The following is a 26,588-nucleotide window of genomic DNA, read 5'->3' on the forward strand; positions in this document are numbered from 1 at the left end:
CCAGATATGTTTCGAGAGTTGGATCAAACGCTGGCATAAGTGCATTGCAGTTAATGGAAAGTATTTTAAGGGTGATAATATCGCTTTTCAGGAATACCATAAACTTGTATTTTCAATTTTCTGAATATATTCGGGGACGTTTTTGAACGAGGTGGTAAAGTGTAAGTTTGAAGCGCTCCAAAATGGCGTTGAATATTGATTTTATTTTGCTGACGGTATTTTCTTCCATATAAAATTCAATAGCCTATAAAACTACATACTAAAAACTTGTATTAAAAAATGTTAAATTTTTTTTGAAAAATTAAATTCTTTTATAAATTGAAAATTCGTATTAAAAAATTTATTAAAATTTTGTAGTAAAAAATTTTGATATTTATATGAAAATTTATTGCATTTTTTTTTTAATTTGCTCAAAGTTGGGAATTTAGGTTTTTTTGTTTTTTTCGCAGAATAATGAACTATGCTTTCATAATAAAAATTATTAAAAAAAAAAAATAATAATTTATCAAAGCTTGTCAATAATTCTAAGTGTTATACTTATTTAACACACTGTTTATGCGAGTGACATAATCATTTACTCGTATATTTTGCTATCTTAGATCAGAAAACTACATACAGACAAGCGCTATTTCTATTAATGTTTTATTGGCAATGAATTGAGCAAAAAACAAAACAACTACAATTAAGAAAAAACGATTCTCAATGAGTTCTAAGCTAGATTAGGTCAGGCTACACTGAAAGCTATGGTGTAAATATTAATTAACTATGCAAAAAGCAGGCATCCGATTCCAACTCAGACATAGTTTTGAATAAAATAACGCAAATAACACTGTGCAACATCAAAGAAAACATAGCAAAGAGTTGAGAACTAGCCTTTAGGGCAGTAACCTTTTTTAAAGTGAAATATTTATAATATAAATTTATTGCCCCAGAAGAATAAAATATTTTCAGCAATCTTATTTGAAATAGCACGCAGATATTTTAAATAGAATATAATCTCCACCTACTTCATATATTCATCTTTTGGTGTCCCTTTCATTTTATTTTTGAACAAATTTTTTTTTTCTAAATAAAAAAGTGATTTTGAGTGGCGGAAATCTTTATTTTGACCTTTAGGCGCTCCATTGTTTCTCTGTTTGTATACTGCAGCTGTCTAGTTCACAGGTGTCAAATATGATTGGCGTACGACGCTATTTTCTAAATTATTAATCTTCCGAAAAGGTGCTTAATTTTGCGCGTACCACAAGCAGGCATTCCATTGGTGGAGGCTTATTATTTTGAAAAAAGTTGGATTTTGTTGAACAGTAAAATTAAATTAAATTCTGAAAAGAACTTATAAAAAAATAAATGAAGTAGCTGTGTTGATAAGCAGGTATCGATTCACAATATCGCATACAATCTTGAGTCATGAGGGCTCTATAATTTTATGCCACCTCCAAACGACTAATGATATTTGAAAAAAAACTTTTTCACGCAGAGATTTGCGAATGATATTTCAGGTAGCTAGTAATCCACACACAAATAAGATAAGCTATTGCCAACGACTAAAAATTAGGAAAAAACGTGCAAAAAAATTCATAAAAATGCGGCATTATACAGCAATGTAGCCGTTTTTGGGTTTCACTACCAAAATTGGCAGACTTTTTTTTTAGCGGATTGGTAGGTTGGCCTGCATTATGATAGATTTTTGCAATATTAAGAAATACATATACAAAATAATAATACAGTCAAAGGTATACTGCAAATGCTAGAAGCATATAATTGAAAAATAAAAATTGGGAATGAGGTTTCAGACTGAATTTAAAGATGCCTCCCTCTTGATATGGATCTACAAACTGCGTGGTCACTTCAGTCAACATGAATCTGGCATGTAAAGCCACAAAAATAGTTTGGCCTTAAAACAAAATGGTTTAACAATGGATCAGCAACGGTCTAGGTAGGTAGGTGAAATGGCACTAAAGCACCGTTTTGATACCATTATGAGACCTCCAACAGGCAGATATCTACAACCAGCCAGAGCTGTTGATATAATGGAGGAGATAGATTGGATTTAGGTTGGCGCACTACCTCACGCTGTCGAAGAAAGGAGCTCCCAGTGGCCTTAGTCGTCTAGCTGCCAAAACCGGACATTAACAGAGAAAATGCTCTACAGTCTCCTTTTCTGAAAGGTGCCTACAGCTTCTGCAATGGGGGTTAAATGGTAACCCTAGCTTTTTCGCGTGTGTGCCAATCGTTCAGTGACCGGTACACAGCTACGAGTTTGGAAATTGAATGGCGAGGAATCCAAAGGGATTTCTGAGTCCTTGGTATATCACATTGGGGCCAAAGGGTTTTCGAAATAGCACATCTAGAAATGGAGCTCCATCTTTTCGGCGCTTTTCTGAGAAATAATTTGTGCAGTTCCCCTTTAACAACAATCACAGGGATGCCGATCAACGACTAGAAGGTCTCTGAGCCCAATTCAGTTCCCATCCGCCAACCTCATCGGCAATTTAATTTCTCTCTATGTTCCTATGTCCTGGAACCCAGATCAGAGAAATGTTACCTACACACTCAAGAGATTTGATCTCCTTCTTAAAAGAGTTTACTAATTTCGATCCGCACCATGGCGTCGTCATAGCCTTAGTCGCGGCTTAATGTTAATGTTTTCCCCTCGCTCCAAACCTGCCTATTTGGGAAGATTGCCCTAGCACGACCCTCAAACTCTAGTTTGCGGATAGAGAGATCTGTTCGAAGTTCGGACAAATACGGTGTTAACTGCCCGAAAATGCTATCATGTCCCTTGAGAGATTGCCTTCAGAGGCGAATCTCCTTTAACCTGATTGCACTTTGAGCTGCGATGGAAATGACGGAAAACGATCTAAGTGAGTTGGTTTAGAGGCGACCACTAATTCTGGTGTAGCTACTTACCTACCTAGTTTTTAGCCCTAACATGACATTGTAGAAAGAAGAAAATAATAATAAAATAATTAGTTTTGATTTCCTTTTGGAAAACCTTTTTCTTATAACTTCAATACAACACAGTACTCAAACTTTCGGGATTCTCGAAAACCGTATTTACATTTTTTATAGGTTTTGTAACTATTTTGGTGAAACATATTTAAGTGCTAGCATTGTTCGATGAAAATAATTTGTAATTCTTAGTGCACCTCGAAGAGATGATCACAATTGACCACCGAGATCTTGTGATTTAACACCTTGTGACTTTGGAGCCACGTGAAAGAGAAGGTCTACGCCAACAGCCCAGCGTCGATTCTAAACCTCAAAGATGGAATTCGTGAGGCTATCGAGGACATAGGGCAGCCACTTTGCAATTCGATTATGGAAAATTTCATGAAAACGATATTGTCCTATAAGCGTGGTCATGGTGGTCATTTGCCTGATGTTATTTTCCACTTTTAACGGCTTACCTTCCTCTTTATAATGAAATAAACATCCGATTATTTGTATTAAAAAATAACATTTTTCTTTGAATATTAAAATAACACCTCTTATTGGAAAACCCTTATAAATAAAAAACTTAAGAAAATAGCTTTCTAAGTGAGTTTTATTTCTTTCCATGTAACGAATGCCCGGCCTTTTTGTGAAGTCTTAGAAGGTGAATCCTTGGCATTCTCCAGTGCCACCTTCAATAAAATATAAACCACTTTAACTTTTTTGCGAATTCAATCAACGTTTCTAACGATGCCGTCTCAGTATTGGAAAAAGTGGTCTATCAGAAATATGAAGCCCATTTTTTGAAGTGTTGAACATTCCACTCTACCCTTTCCTCATTTCTATAGCTTATTCGCACTTTTTGGAAGGCAAAATACACAAGTAAAGGGTATTTCTGTTGTTTTAAAGTAAAACATGTAAACATTTTGATTCTGAACAATCATATGTGAAAAATTACATTAAATGATGTAAAAATTGTTAAGGACTCGCTAAAACAACATCGCACTGAGTTCAGCAATCTCGACCTGAATATAATGTTTCAACTCTGGAATGGTTGGTTGCCTATTCACATAGACTTTACTTTTCAAAGAACCCCAGTCTGGTCTGCCAGTCCTTCAACATCCTCGACAGATACAGTTTTTTGAAATTTGAAAATTTTTCACCAACCTTTGAATTGTCGGAGAATTATTATTTATTTATTATTGTTTTACTAATTGTTCCTTCGGAGGATTATTCCCACCAAAAATAATTAAGAATTTGTGATATGTTATTCTTAATGATCGACCATTTCCATTAGAGTTTCAGTAAGTTTAACACCTCGTGAAAAATAAAAAATATATATTATAATATGCGCGTACAATTCAGTTGGGTGTTTGGCCGAGCTCCTTCTCCTGTTTGTCGAGTGGGTCTTGATGTTCATTCACAAATGAAGGGACCTACAGTTTTAAGTTTATGAGTAGCTTTTTCATGACAGAAATACACTCGAAGGGTTGCCATTGCCTCCGGGGGGCGACCGCTATTAAAAAAACTTTTTCATCATTTTGGTGTTTCATGCACTCCCAACTGATAGTCACGCACCAACCTCATATCCATGGATAAAATTGTACATCTTTCTACTTAACAAATGACAAAGATGACGTCTAGTAAGCTGGCATCTACGCCTCACTTCTGAAAGTCCCTTTATAATTGCTCCAACAATTGTTTCATTCCGCTGACTAAGAGGCCAAGAATGATATATAGAAGAGAAGATGACGTTATTGGCTTTCCGCTATCTCTTTTGCTTTGAGTTTGGCAACCTGTTATTTTTGCCGTGGCGTCATTACCGAAACGAATAGATACTCAGTGCGTATATAACAACACATAATTTTGTGCTGAATTCTTTTCTTCTTCAGCTTTTCCACTTATGTATATTATATCTAAATACTATTCATTTTTTCGGCGAGTATTACGAAACGTTTACAAAAATATAATTGAGATATCTTCGCGGTGCATTTATTTAATAGATTTATTAAAACATCTTCATTATAAACTAATAAATACCGTTTGCTTTAAAATTTACGCAAACGCTTATCTTCAATTTGTATATTTTTTAAGACTTCTTCACTGTTTTGTCTTCCCATTCGTTTTGTTTATGACTTTGAAGTGCAAAATATTTGTTTCTCCCATTCCTGCTCATAGGCAAAACTTTGGAAATAAAAATAAAAATATTGGAATATTATTCAATTCAATTCCCAAAATGTTCCCAGAACAGCACTGAGAAACTGAAAGTGACTGAAATTGCTTTCATTCACACAAAGTTGATAATAAATATTCGCAAACAAGATATTTTTTAACTCAATTCAAGTTCAGTACTTAAAATTCATGCGATTTTCATGCAATAATTGGTACATTTTTACTTATGCATGTACGTATGTATGTGTTTCTGTACATACAGCTAGGTACACACAATGAACTGTGGAATGAAAAGCAAATGTAAATGCTAATTTAATGCAGACAAACACTTATCCACAATATGGAGAATGAGAACGTCATTTCTTTTTTTTTTATGAAGCTGTTCAACCTCCATTGCGGCGGAAAAAAATCATATTTTGAGACTTTTTTTCTTGAGCAGGGCAATGAAAAAAATGTATATTCATATATAAGTATAAATACATATAAATATGCAGTAGGGAAAATATACGTTGTAGGGAACGATTTTTAGCGACAGCGTTCCTAGTAGATTCGGATTCGACATAGAGTTCTAAGAAAAAAGTCCATTAGATATTGTGTCCCCAAATTCAAAAAAAACTATCTTTAATTAATTCGGCAAAAATACACCTGCTATTCAAAGTAAATATGCTCTTAAAGGGACCCGGTGGTCTAGAAATTTCAAAAAATCGATTTCTTCGTTTTTTCGATATTTCGAAAGTATAGTATCTTAAGAATATACTGTGAAATTTTTATTCAGAAATTCTTAATATTGTAGCTTCTACAGCTCACTAACTAGGTAAAGAGCGATCCGCGCGCTCCTGTACCTCAAACTTCAAACTCATTTATCTCGAAACGACTTTTTTCGGCCTGGTGTTGTCAACAAAAAACCTATTCAACCAAATCGTCTAAAATTTTAATATGTTGTTCACAACTTCAAGGGCTATCGCCCGTACTAGAATCATATTAATATTTCAATTATTTCGTATTTTCTTGATTAAAAAACTGAAAACAAACCGATTTTTAGAGTGTCAAATTCAAAACCGCGCAATTTTGTAATTTTTTTTTCTTATTCTACTCCCGTAGTAGGTAGTACGGTAGGAGATTAATAATTTTTTTGGTGTTTGTGTTTCAGATAAATGCCAAATGGAGAAACCCGTCCAGGTCCAATTTTTCGGGAGGGTCAACAGCAGCGTAATTTTTAAAATTATTAAAATAATAAAAAAAAACAATGTTTGTTTTATTTTTGTATGTAAAAGAAGTTAAAAAAAGCCCAAAAAAATGTAAATATCATTTCTTATTTTTTTACTGTAAAAAAATTCCTGAAAATACCCTAAGACCCCTTAAACCAAAATAATTGCAAATAAAATATTAATTAATGATTCGAAAAAAAAATGTTTAAATAAATTTTTGAAAGATTGTAAAATTTAATTGTTGTTAGGTTTTTCCAAGTTTTATGATTCATATAAAAAAGTGACAATGTCACTTTTCCCGTTGCAATATAAAAAAATTAATATTAAAAAATTATACTTTGCCTTGTGGCGCCATCATGGAGCTCTTCAAATAAAACATAGGCATCCTAGTACCATTCATTATATACAAAATAAATAAACAAACGCGTACACTTCTGTTAAGTGTTTGGCCGAGCTCCTCCTCCTATTTGTGGCGTGAGTCTTGATGTCGCTGCACGAATGCAGAGACCTACACTTTTAAGCCTACTTCGAACGGCAGGTAGTTTTTATGAGGAGCTTTTTCATGACAGAAACACACTGTGCTGTCCATTGACTTGCCGAGGGGCGATCGCTATTAAAAAAACTGTTTCTTTTTTTTGGTGTTTCACGGAGATTCGAACCAACGCACTCCCGAATGGTAGTCAGGGCTCGAAATTTACTTTTTAGATTTATTCAAGTGGAATTTTCTTCTTAGAATTTTATATCAAATCCGAATCTGTTATAAATGATATAGAAAAAAAAATGTACCCGCCCTAATGTACATATTGTACTGTAACACAAACGCAAAAGGTGACTTCCATGAAATCTTTATTTTTATTTTTTTGAAAGCCGAACTAATTACATTTGCAATTTTTAATTTACGATAATCAAAAAAAAAAAACTGCTATAAAAATATTAGGATTTCTTTTATTTTTCCAAAAACGGCGCATTCAAATAGGATTAAATTAAATAACCTTTCTCTTTGTAGCAAAAAACATGAATTTGAAATGCGTATGGAAAAATTATTCCGTATAAGTCCAGCCGACTTAAAAATTTACGAGGGCGGCTGATATCTTTGCGATCTATTGTGCTTAAGGCCCTCGCCTCATTTGAAATGGTGGTTTTTGGCTGTTTGGCTGACAACTTTTTGAACGAATCTCGTGTGGGCAAAAACATTTTTAAACAAAAAAAAACCTTTTTCGTTTCTGTTTTACACGTTTTTAAAGAAACACCCAAAAAACATCTGCAATAATTATAAATGATTGCATTATACAATTAAGGCATTTAGCAAGCGAGGTTATCGGCCTCTGATTATATTTTTTACTTTTAAATTTAACGAATTACCCTCATGCGAAAAACACTTTTTACAAGCTTTATCGCTACACTTTCTTTTTCAATAAAAAAAAAAAATTAAGCCATACCCGTTTTTTAGAGTTTGTGATCAGTTTCTGTGAAGACCGCATTTCTCGCATCCTGATCTTTACAACAATTCCAATTGCTACTAATTGTTGGATCCTGTGAGCTTTCGGGTATCAATTCATTCTTTGCTAATCTGTAGTTCTTCTGCTTTCTGCTACAATTTAATTATTTGATGGGTTAGAATTAGTTTTTCGATTTTTTTAACATTTTCTTCCGTCTCGCATTTCCTTGTTAAAAGCCCATTTTTTATAATTGTTTATGGGAGTGCAGAGTCCTAAAGAACCGATGACAATTTCTCAAAAACCTCCTCTGGCGTGGTTTCTTTTTCTAACAAGGAATTTAAACAGAGTTTGATGCCTCCAAATGCGAAAATTTTCAATTTCCGCTCACACTCTGTTGTTATTTGTTCCAGGGGTAACTGTTAACTTTTATATATATATATATTGTATATATATTGATATATATAATTGGCGCGTACACCCTTTTTGGGTGTTTGGCCGAGCACCTCCTCCTATTTGTGGTGTGCGTCTTGATGTTGTTCCACGAATGGAGGGACCTACAGTTTCAAGCTGACTCCGAACGGCAGATATTTTTTATGAGGAGCTTTTTCATGGCAGAAATACACTCGGAGGTTTGCCATTGCCTGACGAGGGGCGACCGCTATTAGAAAAATATTTTTCTTAATTTTGGTGTTTCACCGAGATTCGGACCTACTCTCTCTGCGAATTCCGAATAGTAGTAACGCACCAACCCATTCGGCTACGGCGGCCCCTGTTAACTTAGCAAATAAAAAAAAAGTGAGTCACAGAATAGGTGTTGTCAGTAGCGATATAAGAAGGCATCAATAAGTACCTCAGGTTTATATATTACCAGCCATTCCTCGTGATTCCGAGAAATCCCATTTTTTTCAGTGTTGTACCCAAATTCAAAATAGAAGTATTTACACATTTACTCCACTTGAATCCTTCGAGTATGTCGTTTCTAATATATTAAAGCATATTTAAAATTTTTTTTTTTGGATTTATAATTTTCGCATTGGTTTAACCCCTCATATAACCCACCAAAATAAACCAAGATACAATCAGCTTCCACGGTAAGGAGGTAATTTTCATACTCATTTGAGATATCTGCTGAAATTTAGTTGCGTGCCGAATTAAAACCAAATGAAGTGCTAAAAATTTGGTATGCAGAAATTTGAATGGCCTTCAGGCGCATTGAGCAAACATCAATGCGAAATATCTAAGAGAAACTATCTCACTGTAACATTGGAATATACTTATGGCAGGCATTTTCACAAAGTTAATTACAAACATTGCAAAGATGAATTCACTTCGGCAAAGTTCTATAAATTATTTATTACGAGACTATCCTCTCAAAAATTTCCTCTATTAAGCGCCCACTCTCCGTTTTAAAACCAAATCAAAACACTGCTAATTTCAATTGAATATCGAATTCAAATTCACACACTCAATGTGTTTACAATAATCGATATGCAATAAACTAAATAATTTATGGCCAATTGCATGGGAATAGGAAACAGATGTTTTACAAATTTTCACTCAAAGTAGGCACGAGCATACCACATAGAGTAGGTCAAATGGGAAGGCAGTGTGTATAAGGTGTGTGTGAATCAAAAGTAGGTACACATTTTGTAAACATAAAATATCGGAAGCATATACATGCATATATTTTTGTATATATATGGTAGATCTGTGTAGAAAATTAAAAAGTAGCGTTTGCGGCGTCGAAATAATTCTTTCTAGCGCAGAGATTGATCAACATTACTAGCCGACATAAATACTTGATTAAAAATACGTTCGAATCTTAAGGTGCGCTTGTGTGTTCATACAAAAATGTATTTAAAAATAACGCACAACTGTATGCGGCTGTCCAAATAATGTTGCCAACAGCACGCGAAAAAGCATTAAAGCAGAGAATGAGAAAATATCCAAATTCACAGGGAGCAACAGCACAAACTCGTGAAGGGTGGCAAATGCCAGTTTCTTTTAAAAGTAAAATAATATGAACATTAATACATTTTTCTGCATTTTTGAGTATCGCATTTTTCTAAAAACTTTCTGACAGTTTCTCGGCAAAGTGGTGCCCCACAAAAGGCGCCGAAACGGCTGATGAGAAACATTTTTGTATTATATTGATAGCCGGTGGTGTATAGTTTTATGCTTTTTTTTTTGCACTGAGAAGGGCACCAAATACCAATATGTATGTGGAGAGAGACTTATTATTCTAAAGAAACTAAGAAAGTTGGTGAACACATTTTCATACTAAGAAAAAGTATACACTTGTATAAGTATTAGGTTGGAGAATAAGTTCGTAGCGTTTTACCGAAGACTTTTATTGAGGCAAAGAACAATAATTATATCTATAAGTTAATCAATTATATATTTTTCGTTGATGTTTACAACCTCCTCCTACCTCTAAACGCATTTGTTGATGCGTTCCGCCAAAAATCGAATGGTTTGGTGTCAAAGAAGTTGTTGAGCCAGTTTTTAAGAACCTCTTCGCTATCGAAGATAACGCCCTTCATATGGTTTGACAGGGAGTGGAAAAAATGGTAATCGGTCAGTACAATGTCCGGAGAATATGGTGGATGCTGAAAGCCCTTCCACTCGAGCTCTTGGAGTGCGGATTTGACGACTTGTGCAGCATGGCGACTGGCGTTGTTGTGAAGAAGTATAGTTCGACCATGCCCATAAAGTCTTTTCAATCGAATAGCCTCATTTAAGCGATATAGCTGGGCAATGTAAAGCTCTTTGTTGACCGTGGCATTCTTTTCGATTTCCTAGTGCACCATGCCCTCCCAGTCCCACCAAACACATACATATCATGATCTTCTATGGATAAAGATCTGCCTTGACTCTCGACTTTGGTGTATCTCCTGGAGCCATTCGCTCCGCTCTTTGCTTCATATTGATGTATAGGGACCATTGCTCAACTCCCGTGATGATTCGGTACAAAAAGCCATGTTTATGATCGCATATTGCTCGATGGGGGGCGAGATGCTGAGAAGCAATTTGAAGGCGACTTTCTTTGTTTCTTTTCGTTGAGCTACGGTCTGCGGGTTTTTCGTTCCGCAGAAGCGATAATTTCGTTTTTTGACATAGCCTCCGAGATGAAAATGAGCTAAGTCAGAAATGATGATTGTTAAACCTAATTCAACGTTAAATTAGTGCTGTTACTTATACATACTTTAATTGCAAAACTCCTATTAGATTGGCATTTGAAATAATGGGCTGTAAAATCGGTGGTGAATACATCTTTCAGAAAATGGCAAGAGTAGAAACTTATGTTGTGAAATTGATAACGTCCTTTATCAATACCGAAGGAGATTCGCATGATCTAAGTGCTAGTAAGTACCACAAGCGATTAATAACCACTCATTACGCTCAAGCAAAAAGTCCAAGCGCTCACCCTATCGCACACCTAGGTGGCTGTCAAACCAACACCTCGGGTGCCTGTCAAAAAACCAGGAAGATTGAGAGTGTTTTTACTTGTATTTTTATACAATTTCCATGGCATAGCAAATGACCAAATCTGGTATTCTATCATTTTTGAGTTGACATCCAAAATGAATTAATATAATATAGTTCGAGAAGCTCTTGTGATCGGCGCTGCTCCACGAAGGGTCGATTGTCTTAACAACATCACATGTCTTGGTATTTGCTCAGCGTTTGTTTTTCTGTCCAACTGTAACTTGCATTTAGTTAAAGGATTCCTAATTTTTTTTATATGAAATGCAAGATATACCATTAGAGATATGAAAAGGCTGCTAAGCCACACATCCATCAATTAATAATTCTTTTGCGCGTTAATTTCGGTAATCAGGTAAACGCCATCTTAGCAAGGTCAGTTGCACATTCTAGAACTGCTCCGTTACACTTTTTGTACGGTGTGCCAAAACTCTCGTTTTTTTAGTCGTCAGAAGGAATACAAAAAGATTTGAAAATTTAAATTCAGTTCAATACAATACAATTTACAACTCTTTCGTATCACAAAGAATTTATGTTTCTTTTTTTTTGGTGTTTTATGTATGCATGCATATTACGTTTAGTCTTTTATTTTTCATTTTTTTTAACTAGCAAAAATAAAAGGAACTGAGAAAGTGATGATTCACATTATCTGTTGTCATACATACTCGTATGTATGTAAGTATGTTATTTCTTTTGTCGTTGCCTTGTTTGCGGAATCATTCAAATGTATATTTACTAGTGTACTAGACGCGTACGACATTCTTCGAAATGTTTTATTGACTTTACTGTTCATTGGAGAATGCATTTCAATAATACGCCCCTATTTTTTAATATAAAACATATGCATATTTCCATTACACATATTTTTAAATATTTTACATACTTTTTAACTATAGGGTTTTTTAATAAGAGGTGTTATTTTGATATTCAAATAAAATGCTATTATTATTTTAATATAAATGATCGGATGTTTATTTCATTTTAAAGAGGAAGGTACGCCGTTAATAGTTAAAAATAACATCACGAAAATGACCACCACGACCACGCTTACAGGACAATATCCTTTTCATTAAATTTTCCATAACCGAATTGCAAAGTGGCTGCCCTATTTCCTCGATAGCCTCACGAATTCCATATTTGAGGTCTTGAATCGACCCTGGATTGTTGGCGTAGACCTTCTCCTTCACGTGGCTCCAAAGTCACAAGGTGTTAAATCACAAGATCTCGATGGCCAATTGTGATCACCTCTTCGAGATAGGTTCGGAAACTTTTCCCGTAGAAGATCAATGGTTTCGTTGCTTGTGTAGCACATAGCGCCGTCTTGTTGAAAATAAACGTTGTCCAGATCAATACCATAATTTGGGCCATAAAAAATCGTGAATCATCTCTCGATGGCGCAATCCATTCACCTGTAACATCTGTTATTGGAAACCCCTATATCTTCCATACTATACATATGATACTATCCATATGTATTTGTGGCTTATTTTCTTTAAGCATAACTTTTCATATACAAACTTGAAATGTCCTTGTCGTTGATGGTCACTGACTCTAATAACAGATTGAACTGTTATTTGTTAAAATTGTGTTGAATTTGTATTGTGAAGCTGTTTCGCATCCAGCAAATTTGTTAGTGGGCATACATACAAACAAATGTAGATATGCATTAAGCAGACCAGTCCCGACTACGTCAACTTTATAAGTAAAGGGTGCTTAAGTTTCAAGGGCCGGTGTTGATTTTGAATAAAATACAAATTTTTTTAAGAAATTATTGTCATTTCTCTTTATTATTATAATATTTGTATCACTCAATTACGTATGGAACAAAATATCGGCAAAATGGCCGCCGCGGCCTCGGCGGCAAACCTCCATCCGATGGTCCAAATTTTCGATGACGCTGCATGATGTGCCGAATTATCTCATCCCTTAGCTCTTGAATAGTTGCTGGTTTGTCGACGTACACCTTTTCTTTCAAATAACCTCAAAGAAAGAAGTCGAAAGGTGTCGTTGACGTTTGGTGTGGTTCACATTCAACATCGGCCCTTGAAATTTAGCCACCCTTTATATAAAAATGAATGTGTGTGTCTTTTAAGGGTGTTTACAGTACTCAACCGATATTTATGAAATTTTTACTTAATTTTCTTTAAAAAATTAGCCTATGTCCCAGTCCAGGTCATAAGTTATATGGGTGCAAAATTTCACAGAAATCTGTTGACTCATTTCCGCGTGATTAAACCACAAACGTCCAAACTCTACAAGCATATGTATCGGATATTTTTTTAAAGCTTGAGAACTTAAAATAATAATACGACACAGAAATATTGTTGGATTGAATTTTTCTTAATTATAATCAGATAGATAATTTCATGGCAATTATATTTTGAATATGTTATCTGACATATGTCCGCCATGGCTACGAGTTACATGGTCCATTCGATCAGTCCAATTTCAGACTATTTCTTCCAAAAAATCTGAATAACAAACCTTCTTGCACGAGCTGTATTTTATAGGCACATAAGCCAAGACCATGTAAAATTTTCCACGTAGTCGAAGGGCAAAGATCAATAAGTTGAGAACGGCGAATCGATATGTATTTTGGCGTCTTCTTCAACACTTCGCTCTATGAACTTCCCGAACCGATTTTTTTTTTTTTTTTCAAAGTAAATTTCTACAATTTCAAGCTTGACCCCTATGGCCCTTCCTTCTTCGCCATCGTCCTACCTAGATCGTTATAAGCCAATTGACCCTGCATCATATGGAGTTTCACCAGACATCTTGAGCACCTGGAATTCGCCGTTGACATTTGCCTCCACTCTCACAAACTCACTGGCATGCAAGCGAAGGCGGACAGACTAGTCACGCTGGCACGCACTGTCGGACTGGAGGTCAACATCGCCAGGACAAAGGCTATGAGGGTCAACCACAACAAAGCAAGACGTAAAATAGTTGGCAAGCGTCCGGTGGAATTTGCTGAAAGCTACCTCGGCTGCACTATCACGACAGACGGCGGAGCAGAAGAAGATGTCAACTGCAGGCGAAACAAAGCAAGGGCGGCATTCGGGCGAATGCATAAAGTATGGGCGAATTCGCAAATCTGCAGGTGCACTAAACTGCGAATATTCAACTCATGTGTGCAGTCTGTATTGTTGTACTGAAGTGAAACGTGACTGGTCTCCAACATCATCACAAAGAGGCTACGATCTTTCGTCAACAGATGACTCCGCATCATCTGTAGAATATTCTGGCTGAACACCATCAGCAACGAAGCGCTGTGGAGATCAACGAATGAGGAGCTCATCCTATGGCAAATCAAACGCATTAAGTGGCGATGGATAGGTCACACGCTTAGAAAACCACCATATAACATCACGAGGATGGCACTGGACTGGAACCCGCAAGGGGGCAGAGGTCGCCGTCGACCAAAGATCACTTGGCGAAGTTCGATGTTGCGGAAACTAGCTGATGCCAACATCACATGGGACGGCGCAAACCAAAAACCCAGAACCGTGAACGATAGAAGAATCGTGTCAAGGCCTTATGCTCCCAAGCGGAGTGAACAAGGATACACAAAAAAAATTCCACAATTTGCAAGCATTGTTTTGGCGATAATTCATGATGGCTTGTCAAACCTTACTAAACAGAAATGTCAAAACAATTTGCCATTTTCAACAGTCAAAACATAGTTATCAATATCGATATTTCTCATGTAGCCAAAAATAACACCCGATACAAAGTTTCATACGAGTATTAGTAGAATAGGATTAAAAGTCAAAGAGCTTAGAGCAACATAAGATAATTTAGAAATTGGTGATATAATCTTTGTGTCCATTTTTAAGGAGTAAGACGTCCGTGTATATTCAAATACGACTTAATTTTCTTCCAAATATTTCGGCTTAGAGAAAAAGTGAATGCAACGTTTTTGCAACATGTTTTTAAATATATTTTTATCTTTTGCAAATCTTTGAAATACTTTTTTTTACTTTTTTGGCTTTAAACACGTTTTAAGAACCTTCAGAATATTAAAAAAAATATTACCTTTTAATCAAAACCCACCTTTGTTGCTTCAAAGCAAATTTACGAAAGTTAATTCTAATTTATCGATTTGTTCATAAATAACATTTTGTGCACATAAAAATTGTTTTTAAGTATAGTATAGTATAGTAAGGCATTATACATCCTAAATAATTGCTTATTTAATAAAAAATAAAAACAAAAAAATTTAAATTTAAATTTAACTTACCGCACATATCACATCAAATACGAATGTGAATTTTTTGATTGTCGACGTCGAAGTCATTTTTATTGTTGCTTTTTATATATATTTTTCAATTACTTTTTGTTTTTTTCCTTGCTTCTGAAGTAGAACGTAATTAAATTTTAAGTAAACAATAATTTAATAGACACGTTATATGGGAGAGCATAAGTAGTAGTACTCCACTCAGCTTATTGTGTGCTCTGTCTTTCAAAGGTACATACATATGTACATATATATGAGTTCAAGCCGTTAATTAATTCATAATGCAATGTAAGCCATTAAATGATATGAAATTATTAAAAGAAAAGCTAATAACGAACGAAATATGATGCCATAATAAGCGTATACATAGTAAATCTGTAAGGCTCTAAAACCCGCTTAAAGACAAGCATTTAACAGCAGTGACAAATTCAGGCAGAACTTCATTTGCGTTTGAAATTTTAAATTTTTTGTTGAAAACAACACAAGATGTCCCACAAACAATCATAAATTATTTATGTATCATACATTATCGTTCGCATTCGCAGATGATGAGTCATGGATGGGTCTATGATATGGAATCGGAATGAGCCAACTCTCATCGGAATGGCACTTCTCAAGCTAACTAAAATCCAAAAACAAAAACGTCAAGTCGATCCGAAATCAGGAGTGCTCCGAATTCTTCCATAAGGCAAGGCCGAAACTCTGTGGTTTCAGTGGATGCACGATAGTGCATTGGCTCACGCATATCATCTTGCACGCGACTATTTGATCATGAAAAAAAAACATTCTACTGTTACACAATCCTCCTCCAACACACCTTCTTCTCGAATATGATGCTATAGCGCGAAGAAAGATTAGATATCGTGACAGAAAGAAATACCCATGCTATCAGACCAAGACAGCTCCATCTCAGGTTTATTGATGAGACTGAGTTTGGACGATGTACTGTGATGGTAGTGAGCATAAAAGACCGTGTGGTCGAAGTGCATCCCTCAGTTTTATTCATTCATTCACATATGTAGGCTTCAGATAAAATTAACATGGTCACGTAAGAGCTTTTCTGGCGGTAAGCAGCGAAACCAAAAATCTCAGAATCTTCAGTTTCGACAATCGTCATTTTCAATTTTAAAGCGACCTTAGAAATCGCGAGTAATCATTTTTATGAGCTTGGCTCTGAATAAATTCAAATTCGATCCCTATCACGGGGCCTTAGAGGGTTAGCCGAATTTTATTCAAGTGGTTTATTTTTTTTCGAACTTCTTATGTAAACATTATTGTGTAAGATACAAGTTTTAATTTGAGTATAGGCTGAAGTCTCCAGCATATCAGGATTTTAAGAATAGGTGTGTAAAAACATCCAAACGCACGTTTTTATGGTTTTTTCTCCAATTTTCTCACTCGGTTCACCGCGTAATTCGAACTTTTAAACATCAAAACCATGATGGAAAGAATAATGAGATGGCGCCTATCGTGCTACCGTTACTTTGCTTTCAGCCTATGTGACAATGAGTGACGTCGTATTAGCACCAGTATGGCCAGATTACCGTTTTCGTAACTTGATTTAGCATTTTTTTTTTGTTATTTAGTCTCGAAGTTTTAGTTCTTTCTTCATGGTATTTTTGTAATGTTTATAATTTTGTAAAAGTAGTTCAATAATTCACTCCGTTTTATTTAGCTTTACTTTTTTTAACATCTGGTCACATTACCCGCGATTGCGATTATTGTTGATGTGCTTCTCCTTTCAGCAGTCAAATCTCTCTCTCGCTACTGCAGTGTTGCCTAACTTTGGATAGAAAAACGCACTAAAATGCACATTTAAAGAAAATAAAATACTAAATTTTTATTGAATTACTTAAAGAACTTTGAATGCGTGACAAATTGTCTTTAAAATGTGCGTTTTTTTTAAATAAATGTGTTATGATTATGTACAATTTAAGTTATGAGTTTTTTTTGTTAAGAGAAACTCTTTTGCGAGGAGGACGACTTTTTTTGCTGTATTTCAGGTTATGTACTCTTTTCGTAAAAATGTCGTTATGGTATTTTCTGTATTTTCTGGTATTTTATTGCTTATTTTTATAATGAATACACCTCTTGATGCCCTATATCCCACTAAGGATTGAGGACCGGAAGAAACGTTTACACCGCTATGGATTTAATTCGCAATAACTAAATTCAAACGCTTTTTAAAATGTGTAAAAAGGTGTTCAATGTTAAGAAGAGTTCAGAGAAGAAGATTTAATATTCTAACATAACCTTAAAAGGAGCAAAAATTTAATTTACACTTTCAAAATATCTAATTTTATAAGAATCAACAAATTTTCATTAACACTAAAATCTTCTCAGAGTGACCCTTTTTAACATTCTTTTATTTAATAATACATTTTTTAACTTACAGTTTTGGTAGCTTTAAATTAAAAAAAAAAAAAAAACAAAAAACGAAACAAACACCAAACCTAAAAATTTTCGCATTTTGGATATAAAAAAGCACTAAATTTATTGCCAAGAGTAAATGGTCGGCAACACTGCACAACTCAGCTAATGCGAGGTCACGCACTCTCTGATGGGCGCAATCTTGTTTCTATCATTCTTGCACCAAAACCGTGTACAGTGCACAAAAATACATGGCAAATCAGTGCCTTAATAAAAAAAATTAAAAATTAATTTTTTAGATCAGCCTAATCTTCGAATTCCCAATTTTTTAAGATATTTTGTATTTAAGTTCGGACATGAGTCCGAATGATAATTCATTTTGGTAACCAATTTAAATGCTGGCTTCGAATGTCAGTTTTTTGTGGGAAATAAAAACACACATTTACCAACGATAATTTCCTGAGCGTTTTAAAATGGATATAAGTTTAGGTAATGAACTTTTAAGTTTAGATTTTTATATTATATATGTATATATGTATATATATATATATTTGGCACGTACACCCTTTTTGGGTGTTTGGCCGAGCTCCTCCTCGTATTTGTGGCGTACGTCCCTGTTTTGTTGTTCCACAAATGGAGGGGCCTATAGTTTCAAAGCCGACTCCGTACGACAGATAGTTTTATGAGGAGCTTTTTCATGACAGAAATACACTCGGAGGTTTGCCATTGCCCGCCGAGGGGTGACCGCTATTAGAAAAATATTTTTCTTAATTTTGGTGTTTCACCGAGATTCGAACCTACGTTCTCTCTGTGAATTCCGAATGGTAGTCACGCACCAACCTATTCGGCTACGGCGGCCAAATATTATTATTATATATTTTTCATTGTTTCATAATTTTTCATATCATCTAAAACGCAAAGTTGAAAAACTTCACTTGCAAAATCATACATGTAAATATGTGTGTGACCTTTGAGCGAGCTTTACTGTGGGCTTGTTCGAGGCAATATTGCAGCACTTATAAATGTTTGCAAACCTAACACTTTTCTCATGTTCGGCACTTATATTTTGCATAGATATGTAGGCGAAGGTAAGTACAAATAATCGAAATTTCTATAAAAATTTTCCTTGATAATTTCGATATTGACGGTAATTTACGTTTGAAAATGATAAAGAAGATACTGAAGCAGCCGCATAAACATTATTTGTATGAGACTTTTCGCGAATTTTTGACTGTTAAAAAGCTTTAATTTTGCCAAAGTTGCCAGAATTTCATATCGAACGTGGTACTTTAAAAAAAATGGTGCAATTCAGCAGCTGTGATTTCAACTCGAACAAGTCCTGCCGGCACATTAAACAGGTAACAGCAGCAGGGTTGCAATTTTAATATTTTTCTGTTTATTTTGGTCTCTAAATTGTAGAATTGTGTTTAAGTTCCTCTAAACTGTCAATCTGTGTTTATATATTTTGACATTCTAGGTACAAAAAGCAAAAATACATTGCCCTCATTGTTTTTGCTTTGCTGCTGTGCTACCTGTTTCGTGTGCTTTGCCCTATAGTCATTAAACACTCGTTGCGAATGCGCATTGAGCCAACGCTTTCTCCCTCTTCCTCCACTCGAAGCAAGTTTTTGTGAGTCTGTTCATTTTTTATTTACGCTATGCAAGTGCTTGGCGAGCAACCAGTTTAGACACAAACAAATACGTATGTATGTATATATAAGTTAATCAAAAGTTCTTTCTGTTCGGCTGTAGTGAAGTTGGTTTTGGCGCTTTTGTTTTGTAATTTATTGTATTATTTTAATTTGTTTTGTTATTCGATGCGTTCAAATTTATAACGTCTGCTTAGCCTTTCGTTTTCTATGTTTCCCCTTTGCTAATGTTCACTTTAATTATTTTATTAAATGTGTGTGTGATTGGATTTTTTTTCTTTTGTTTTTGTTTGCTAACGTTTCACTTTTTCAAATTCACGAGCACTGGGTGGGTTGTTCTTTGTAGAATTTTTTTACACTTTTGTTTGGATCGTCAATTATTTATTGCTGGCAACGTAGAGGAGAGATATCATCAGTGCTTATATTATCCAGTGAACTAATTTAGCATCGCACAACACAGAATATGCCAAAAGTGGCAAACAATTTATTGTATTGAAAAACGTAGTATTGTGGCTCTTTAGGGCAATATTTATGCTTATGTTTGTGTGCACAGTTTGTCAAGAAAGTATTTTTGCAAGGGTGAAAAATAATTGTTTACGTTCTTTTTTGTAAATAAATCGTTGACTTAGCAAAATAATTGTTTCTTATATTTAGTAGAATTACTTGTTTTATTCAAAATTACATGGTTACCAAAAAATATTAAATATAGTGCGTGAAAGTTAGGTTAGGTTAGGTTGTAACAGTTATCCACCATGAGACACACTCAGGCTCTTGAAATCAGTGAGAACTGACCAAAAACTATAGAAAAACAATGATTTCCACAGAACTGAGACCTTCTAACTCTTCTTTATGAACAGGTGTCAGGTTGTGTAGGTTAGATTTAGAGGTTAGGATTTAGGTTAGCGCACTGCCCCAGGCTGTCGAAGAAAGGAGCACTCAGTGACCTCAATCGACTAGCTGCCAAAAACGAACATTTAGAGGAAGAGTGCTTAACAGTTTCGTTCTCTGAAAGGTCGTAGTTACTTGCGCCTGTAGTGCGTAAAACTATTTAAAGATTTCAAAAATACGAATAGTTGCTAATAATCACTTTTTACAAAGTAATATTATGAAAAATTAATTGGAAAACTCATTTAATAATTCGTACCACACTTCGTAGTAGCCTACATATGTGGTTTCTAATCTCCTTATCATGGAGTGAATAAGACTTTCCTCTGTGCAGTTGTCTAGAGTCTCCTGCCATTCTTGAAGTATTTTGGTTTTTAACTCTGCTTTACCTTTTTCTATTCTGGGACTGCAAATTTTATATGGAATTTCTGCCAGGGTGCTATGCTGGTGTCTCGATAATGTTTCCATATTTGGCATTGCTATTTTGTTAGAACTTTAAATCGGCATATTGCCAATTGTATGGCCCCCCTATAAATAATATCGCGTGAATTTCAAAAAATATTTAATAAAGGCCAACTCTTCAAACCCTGTATAGGATATACAGACCCAAATCATTACAGAAAGTTTGGAAAAAGTTGCACAAAATTTGGAATCACCGTTCGTAATGGCTTTCTACCGTTTTTAACGCCTTATGCCACACTTCACTTGTATAATAATTCGAGTAGGCCATCATCTAAATCATTCCGATAGTTAGAGACTGAGTATTTATGTAATGAAGCATGCGTCAATAAACGTCTTCCAATACCGGGTATTGACAATAGCAGTTTTTTACCTACAACTTGCAATGAACGTTCATTTACTGTAAGAATATAATATTAAAAATTTTTGTACAACAAAGAAATACATCTTACTCTCCTTTTAAACCACTAACAAGAGTCCTGTTCGAAATTTGCGGAGTGTATTAGGTGCACAACTAAGTTCTCGCTGTTTTTTATGAAAATACAACTTTATTCTGTAAAACTGGTTACAAGTGAATCATTGAAAGTATGGCCCATCGCTGGGTACTATTTTTTCCCATCTTTCTGGTAGATCTCGTATACCGTCGCGGTAAAACTGTTCATCTTTTGAGGCTAACCACGGATCAAGCCATTTTTGATGTCTTCATATGAATGGAACTGTTGGTCAGCTAGACCATGTGCCATCGATCGGAACAGGAGATAATCGGACGGCGCAATATCTGAAGAATATGGCGGGTGGGGTAGGACTTCTCATTTCAGTGTTTCCAGGTAGGTTTTAACTGGTTTGGCAACGTGAGGCCGAGAGTTGTCATGCTGTAGAATCACTTTTCATGCCTCTCCGCGTATTACGGCCGCTTTTATCGCAGTGCTCGACGCAATCGCATCAATTGAAGTCGATACCGACCCCCAGTGATGGTTTCGCTTGGTTTTAACAGTTCATCATAAATAACATCAATTTGGTCCTACCAAATACATAGCATAACCTTCGCAGCGTGAATATTCGACCCAGGTGACGACGTAGAAACATGACCGGGCAGTCCCCATGACATTCCTTTCTTTGGATTGCTGTAATGGATCCATTCCCTTCTTTTTTTGCCACTGGAGCAGTTGTTCACAGTCGAAAAAACGATGTTCAACATCCCTTGGTTTCTGAATCATTCCCAAAGCATGAAATCGTTTGGAAATGGATTGGTGGGAAACTCCTAATACTGAAGCAAGCTCTTCTTGCGTTTGACACGGATCCTCATTGAGCAATGCCTCCAATTCAGCGTCTTCGAAGGTTTTTGGCCTTCCTTCAAGCGGACGGTCGTTAACATTAAAATCACCGTCTTTGAAACGAGGGAACCAATCTCGGCACGTTGTTTCACTTAAAGCAACATCTCCATAAACTTTTTGTAGCTCTCGGCGCGCTTCAGCCACCGTTTTTGCGAATGAAATAGGAAAATCAACACTTCCCGCAAATGACGATTATTCGTTGTCAAAGCAGTTTGTTTACCATTTGTTCAAGCTTGGTTTATGACGTTTAGCTTATGCTAGAATGGACTAGCACACTCTGTTGGCGGCATCTATTGACAAACAGCGGGAACTTAGTTGCGCACCAATAATTTTCTCTCCGCTTGGTCAAATATTTTACGTGGTTAGCCGTTAAACTGCTTTGCTCTAGCCCATAGTGAAAATAAACAGAGGTGGTGACAACTGCATATCGCTATTCTCTTCTCAGTGCATTTGACAGAATCAACTTACTTAATAATATAATATTTGTATTCATTTTATTGTCGTATTGTTTTTCATTTCTATTGTTATTCGCGAGCGAATTTCCCATACAACGCCGTTCTCTTTCTTGCTTCTTTGTTGTTACGTAACACAATCTTGTAAACTATCATTCTATCAAAAGACAACGAAAGGTTTGTAGGTAGAGGAAGGTATCTTGGAAAGATATGGCGAATAAGAGCTTGGCTTCACTTGGTGTTCCAACTGGCGCGGGTTAGCACCAAAAAGAAATGACTGACACGCTTTGTTAAACTCGGCCAAAATCATGTAAGCGGTTATCGCGACATTCAAGAAGAAGAGGAAGATTGTTGTACCATGGGTCAACGGAGCTATGTACGTCAAACATCACCAGCTGACTGACATGAACAAACTACCAATGAGAGCAAAGTGACAGAAGACATAGTCACTTAAAATTTAACAGTTTGCATTCCAAGAATTTGACAAAGCTGACAAAAAATAATTGTGAAAACACTTTGTGGGCACATTGACAACATTCAAATAATGCAGGATTCACGCATTGATGAATTCAAATAATAATAGCATTAAACTAAGTGATAGCATTCATTGTTTTCGAAATCTGTCTCTGATTGCCATATAATTCTAAACACCATATTAATTTAAAGTATAGTAATAGTATAGTAAAAATTTGGTTTTAATAAAGGAATAATTTATTTTCAAAATAAAACTTGAAAAATAATATTTTCCTCTTGTAGAGACACTTTCTTCACAAACTGTATATATATATTGGCCTAAATATCTAAAGCTTTTGACTATATTCTTAATTTATATTACACATTTTCAGATACTATTTTATTAACAGGTTCATTTTTATTGAATCGCGTTGAAAAATTTAACTTCGTTTGCTAGGAACTACTCTTCGAAATAAAAGGTTTCGAAATGTCGCTAGTTTTTTATTGCGCGTATCCATCACGTAGTTGGTTCATTTTTTTTAAGTTTGGTTCAATTCTTTTTGATATGGGCCATTTCACACAGCTTTGGTTAGGTTATTATCCACTTCATATCATAGTTTCGCTTTCTTAACTTTGAACTTGACCTTGCTAATTATATGCACAGCGAATATGCTAAGATTGTCGTTGGTTTAAGTAATGCGAATATTAACAATAATGAGAAATGTGTGCCCATTTACAAAATATTTATAGGTTTCTGAGCCGAGAGAAATTTACAAAATATTGTACAAATGTGCTATACGAAGTTTATATGTAGAACTCTCAGCCCAAATGAAAAAAATGCGATTTAAATGGAACAGATAGTAAATATCTTGAAATTGTAATATAACACTATATAAATTGAAGAAAATTGAAGCCTACGATCTCCACAACATCTCCAACAAAGCGGTTTAGTTCCAATATAGCCCATGAAATAATGGATTCACTGCGTTGTCGTTTCGGTGAACAATTTATCTCTCGTTTCGGACCAGTGGATTGGTCACTAAGTTCGTGTGATATCACACCTTTGGGCTTTTATTTGAGGTGATACGTAAAGTCTAAATGCTTTGTGGATAAACCAGCTTCGATTGAGGCATTGGTAGCCAACATTACTGAAATTGCTCACGTGATACCGAGCGAAGCCCTCCAGGGAATCATTCAAAGTTGGTGTTTACGGATGGCCGAATTACGGCGCAGTTCCGGCAAGCATTTGAAAGGGATTGCCTTTAAAAAATAAATAGCATGAATGGTTCTACAGAAAACTAATAATGATTGCCCAATCAATTTGCATTTTCGTTATTTTATTTCAATTTTAAATCCGATACCTATTAATTGATCTCCCTTTAGTGTGTTCCTTATTTTTCAATCAAAATGTGTTTATATCGAATTTTTCATTATCTATATAATATAAAGTAAATATTATATTATAAATAATAAATAAACCGTGTCCCACGGATGCATTGGGTGTGCTCCTGAACATACCACCGCTTCCAATTCTAATTGAAAGGGAAGCTCGCTCGAGTGCCTTAAGACTAAAAGGTATATCTGAACTTAAAAGTGGGGATATGAAAGGACATTTAAAGATCTTAGAAGACTTCCTACATAGTCCCATTCTTCATAGGGATGATATACTATCACCCAAACCAATACTCTTCAGGAACTTCCAAGTTATAATCAATGAACGAACAGACTGGAGAACTAACTCTATCACCTTCAAACCTGGCTCCCAGCTATGGTTTACTGATGGGTCCAAATTGGAAAATGGTAGAACAGGGGCAGGAATCAATGGGCCCAAATTCAAAAAATCGATTCCGATGGGATCCTACCCACCAATATTCCAGGCAGAAATACATGCCATTGAAATATGTGTGAGAGAATGCCTTAGAAGGAAAATGAGAGGTACTCACATCTACATACTTTCAGATAGCCAAGCGGCTTTAAAAGCCCTTCTATCAACAACCATCACCTCTAAATTGGTAAACGATTGCCTAAACCTCCTAAACACGTTAGGAAACCTCAACACAGTAACACTATGTTGGATTCCGGGACATGAAGGACATGAGGGAAATGAAATGGCTGACGACCTTGCAAAACAAGGAGCAAATATGCAACTTACTGGTCCTGAGCCTTTCTGTGGACTGACAAAAGGCCACATTAATGAATTCCTTAGGAAATGGGAGGAAAGAAAACTTGCCGCACACTGGCTAAACTGTGCCGGTCAGCGTCAAGCCAAACTATTCCTAAGTCCCAACAAAGGAATATCTGACAAATTTCTCTCACTAAACAGAGTAGATCTGCGTCTTTTAACCGGATACCTTACAGGTCACTGCAGCCTGAGGTACCATCTAAACAATATTGGTCTATCCGAGACCAATGTCTGCCGCTTTTGCGAAATGGACATAGAAAGCTCAGAACATGTGCATTGTGAATGTCCTGCGTTGGGCAGACAAAGACTTCACCACCTTGGTGGTATCGTAGTATCTCCATGCAATCTTTGGAACAACAAACCCAAAACTGTGCTAAAATTTCTAAAAAGCCTAAAACTCTAGGGTTACAAAATAGGCCTTTCACAATAGATCAGCTCTGGTCGCAGTGCGTAATGGCCTTTTAATAATAATAATATTATAAATATTACTTTGAAAAACATTTAACATGCATTTTTTATCAAAGTTGTTTGCAATATGTAAAAAAAAACGTAATAAAAACTAAATGGCATATTTTCTCGTTTAGAGCAACAAAGTCCAATTAATTCTTCGGTATAATAATTCTGGCACATTTTTTTTTGTCCAAAAAAGTTGCAAACGGCAACCGTGATGATCAAATATATGAGCACATATATGTATGTATGTATGTCTGCAGAGTTAAAAGTTATTCACAAATTGGAAGCAAGAGACCGCATTGCTTTCATTTAGCCATAACAAAATTCATTTTGTGTGAGATGTGGATGTGTATTGACTCCGATGAATTATTTATTTATTTTTAATTAATAATTTGTATTATATATACTTATTTGGTAAACAGTTATTTTTACACATTTCACTCAAATGCAAATTTTATTTTAAAAAAATATTGTATTTGCATTATTATTAATATTACTTTGTCGTATTCGTTTCAGGTACAAATATTCACAAAAAATAACTTTTTCTTCACACCGTCTAATTTAAGGCCACCGTCTACTTTTACGCGGCATAAAATACTGAGACCGCATTTCATTCATTATTCTCTTGAGGCTCTTCAGTCTCTCAGCAATTTTTTTGCACATGAGTGAACCTGTGCTGTCAGTTTATTAATAAAACCTGTGCTAGATATCCAACAAAGTGTGGTGGAATATTTGTAAACCTTAAAGCATTTGCAACGATTTTATTCATCAATAAAAAGTTATTATTCACAGCAGTTACAAAGAATATAACAAAATATATAAGAAATACTAATTATTGGAGCCAACTAAAATATTTTTACAAACCTACACAAGTC

General features: G+C 35.3%; 1 protein-coding gene across 4 annotated transcripts in view; it reads right to left on the reverse strand.

The window, feature by feature from the left end:
• Nucleotides 1–26,307, reverse strand: part of LOC128866203 (protein late bloomer) — a 51,716-nt gene extending 25,409 nt beyond the window's left edge. Inside the window, exons 1-2 of one of the 4 annotated variants that reach the window (XM_054106744.1) lie at nt 26,211–26,307; nt 15,480–15,593 (exon numbers count right to left, since the gene is read on the reverse strand). In XM_054106744.1, coding sequence (XP_053962719.1) covers nt 15,480–15,536 — 57 coding nt within the window. In that variant the 5' untranslated portion in view covers nt 15,537–15,593; nt 26,211–26,307. Of the gene's footprint in view, nt 1–15,479; nt 15,594–19,501; nt 20,598–26,120 lie in introns of those variants that run through there. The other 3 variants (XM_054106746.1, XM_054106745.1, XM_054106748.1) reach the window with 3 other exon arrangements.
• Between the last annotated feature and the right edge of the window lie 281 nt (nt 26,308–26,588).

Source organism: Anastrepha ludens, chromosome 6 (genome assembly GCF_028408465.1).
Source record: "Anastrepha ludens isolate Willacy chromosome 6, idAnaLude1.1, whole genome shotgun sequence".
NCBI classification, from domain to species: Eukaryota; Metazoa; Arthropoda; class Insecta; order Diptera; family Tephritidae; genus Anastrepha; species Anastrepha ludens.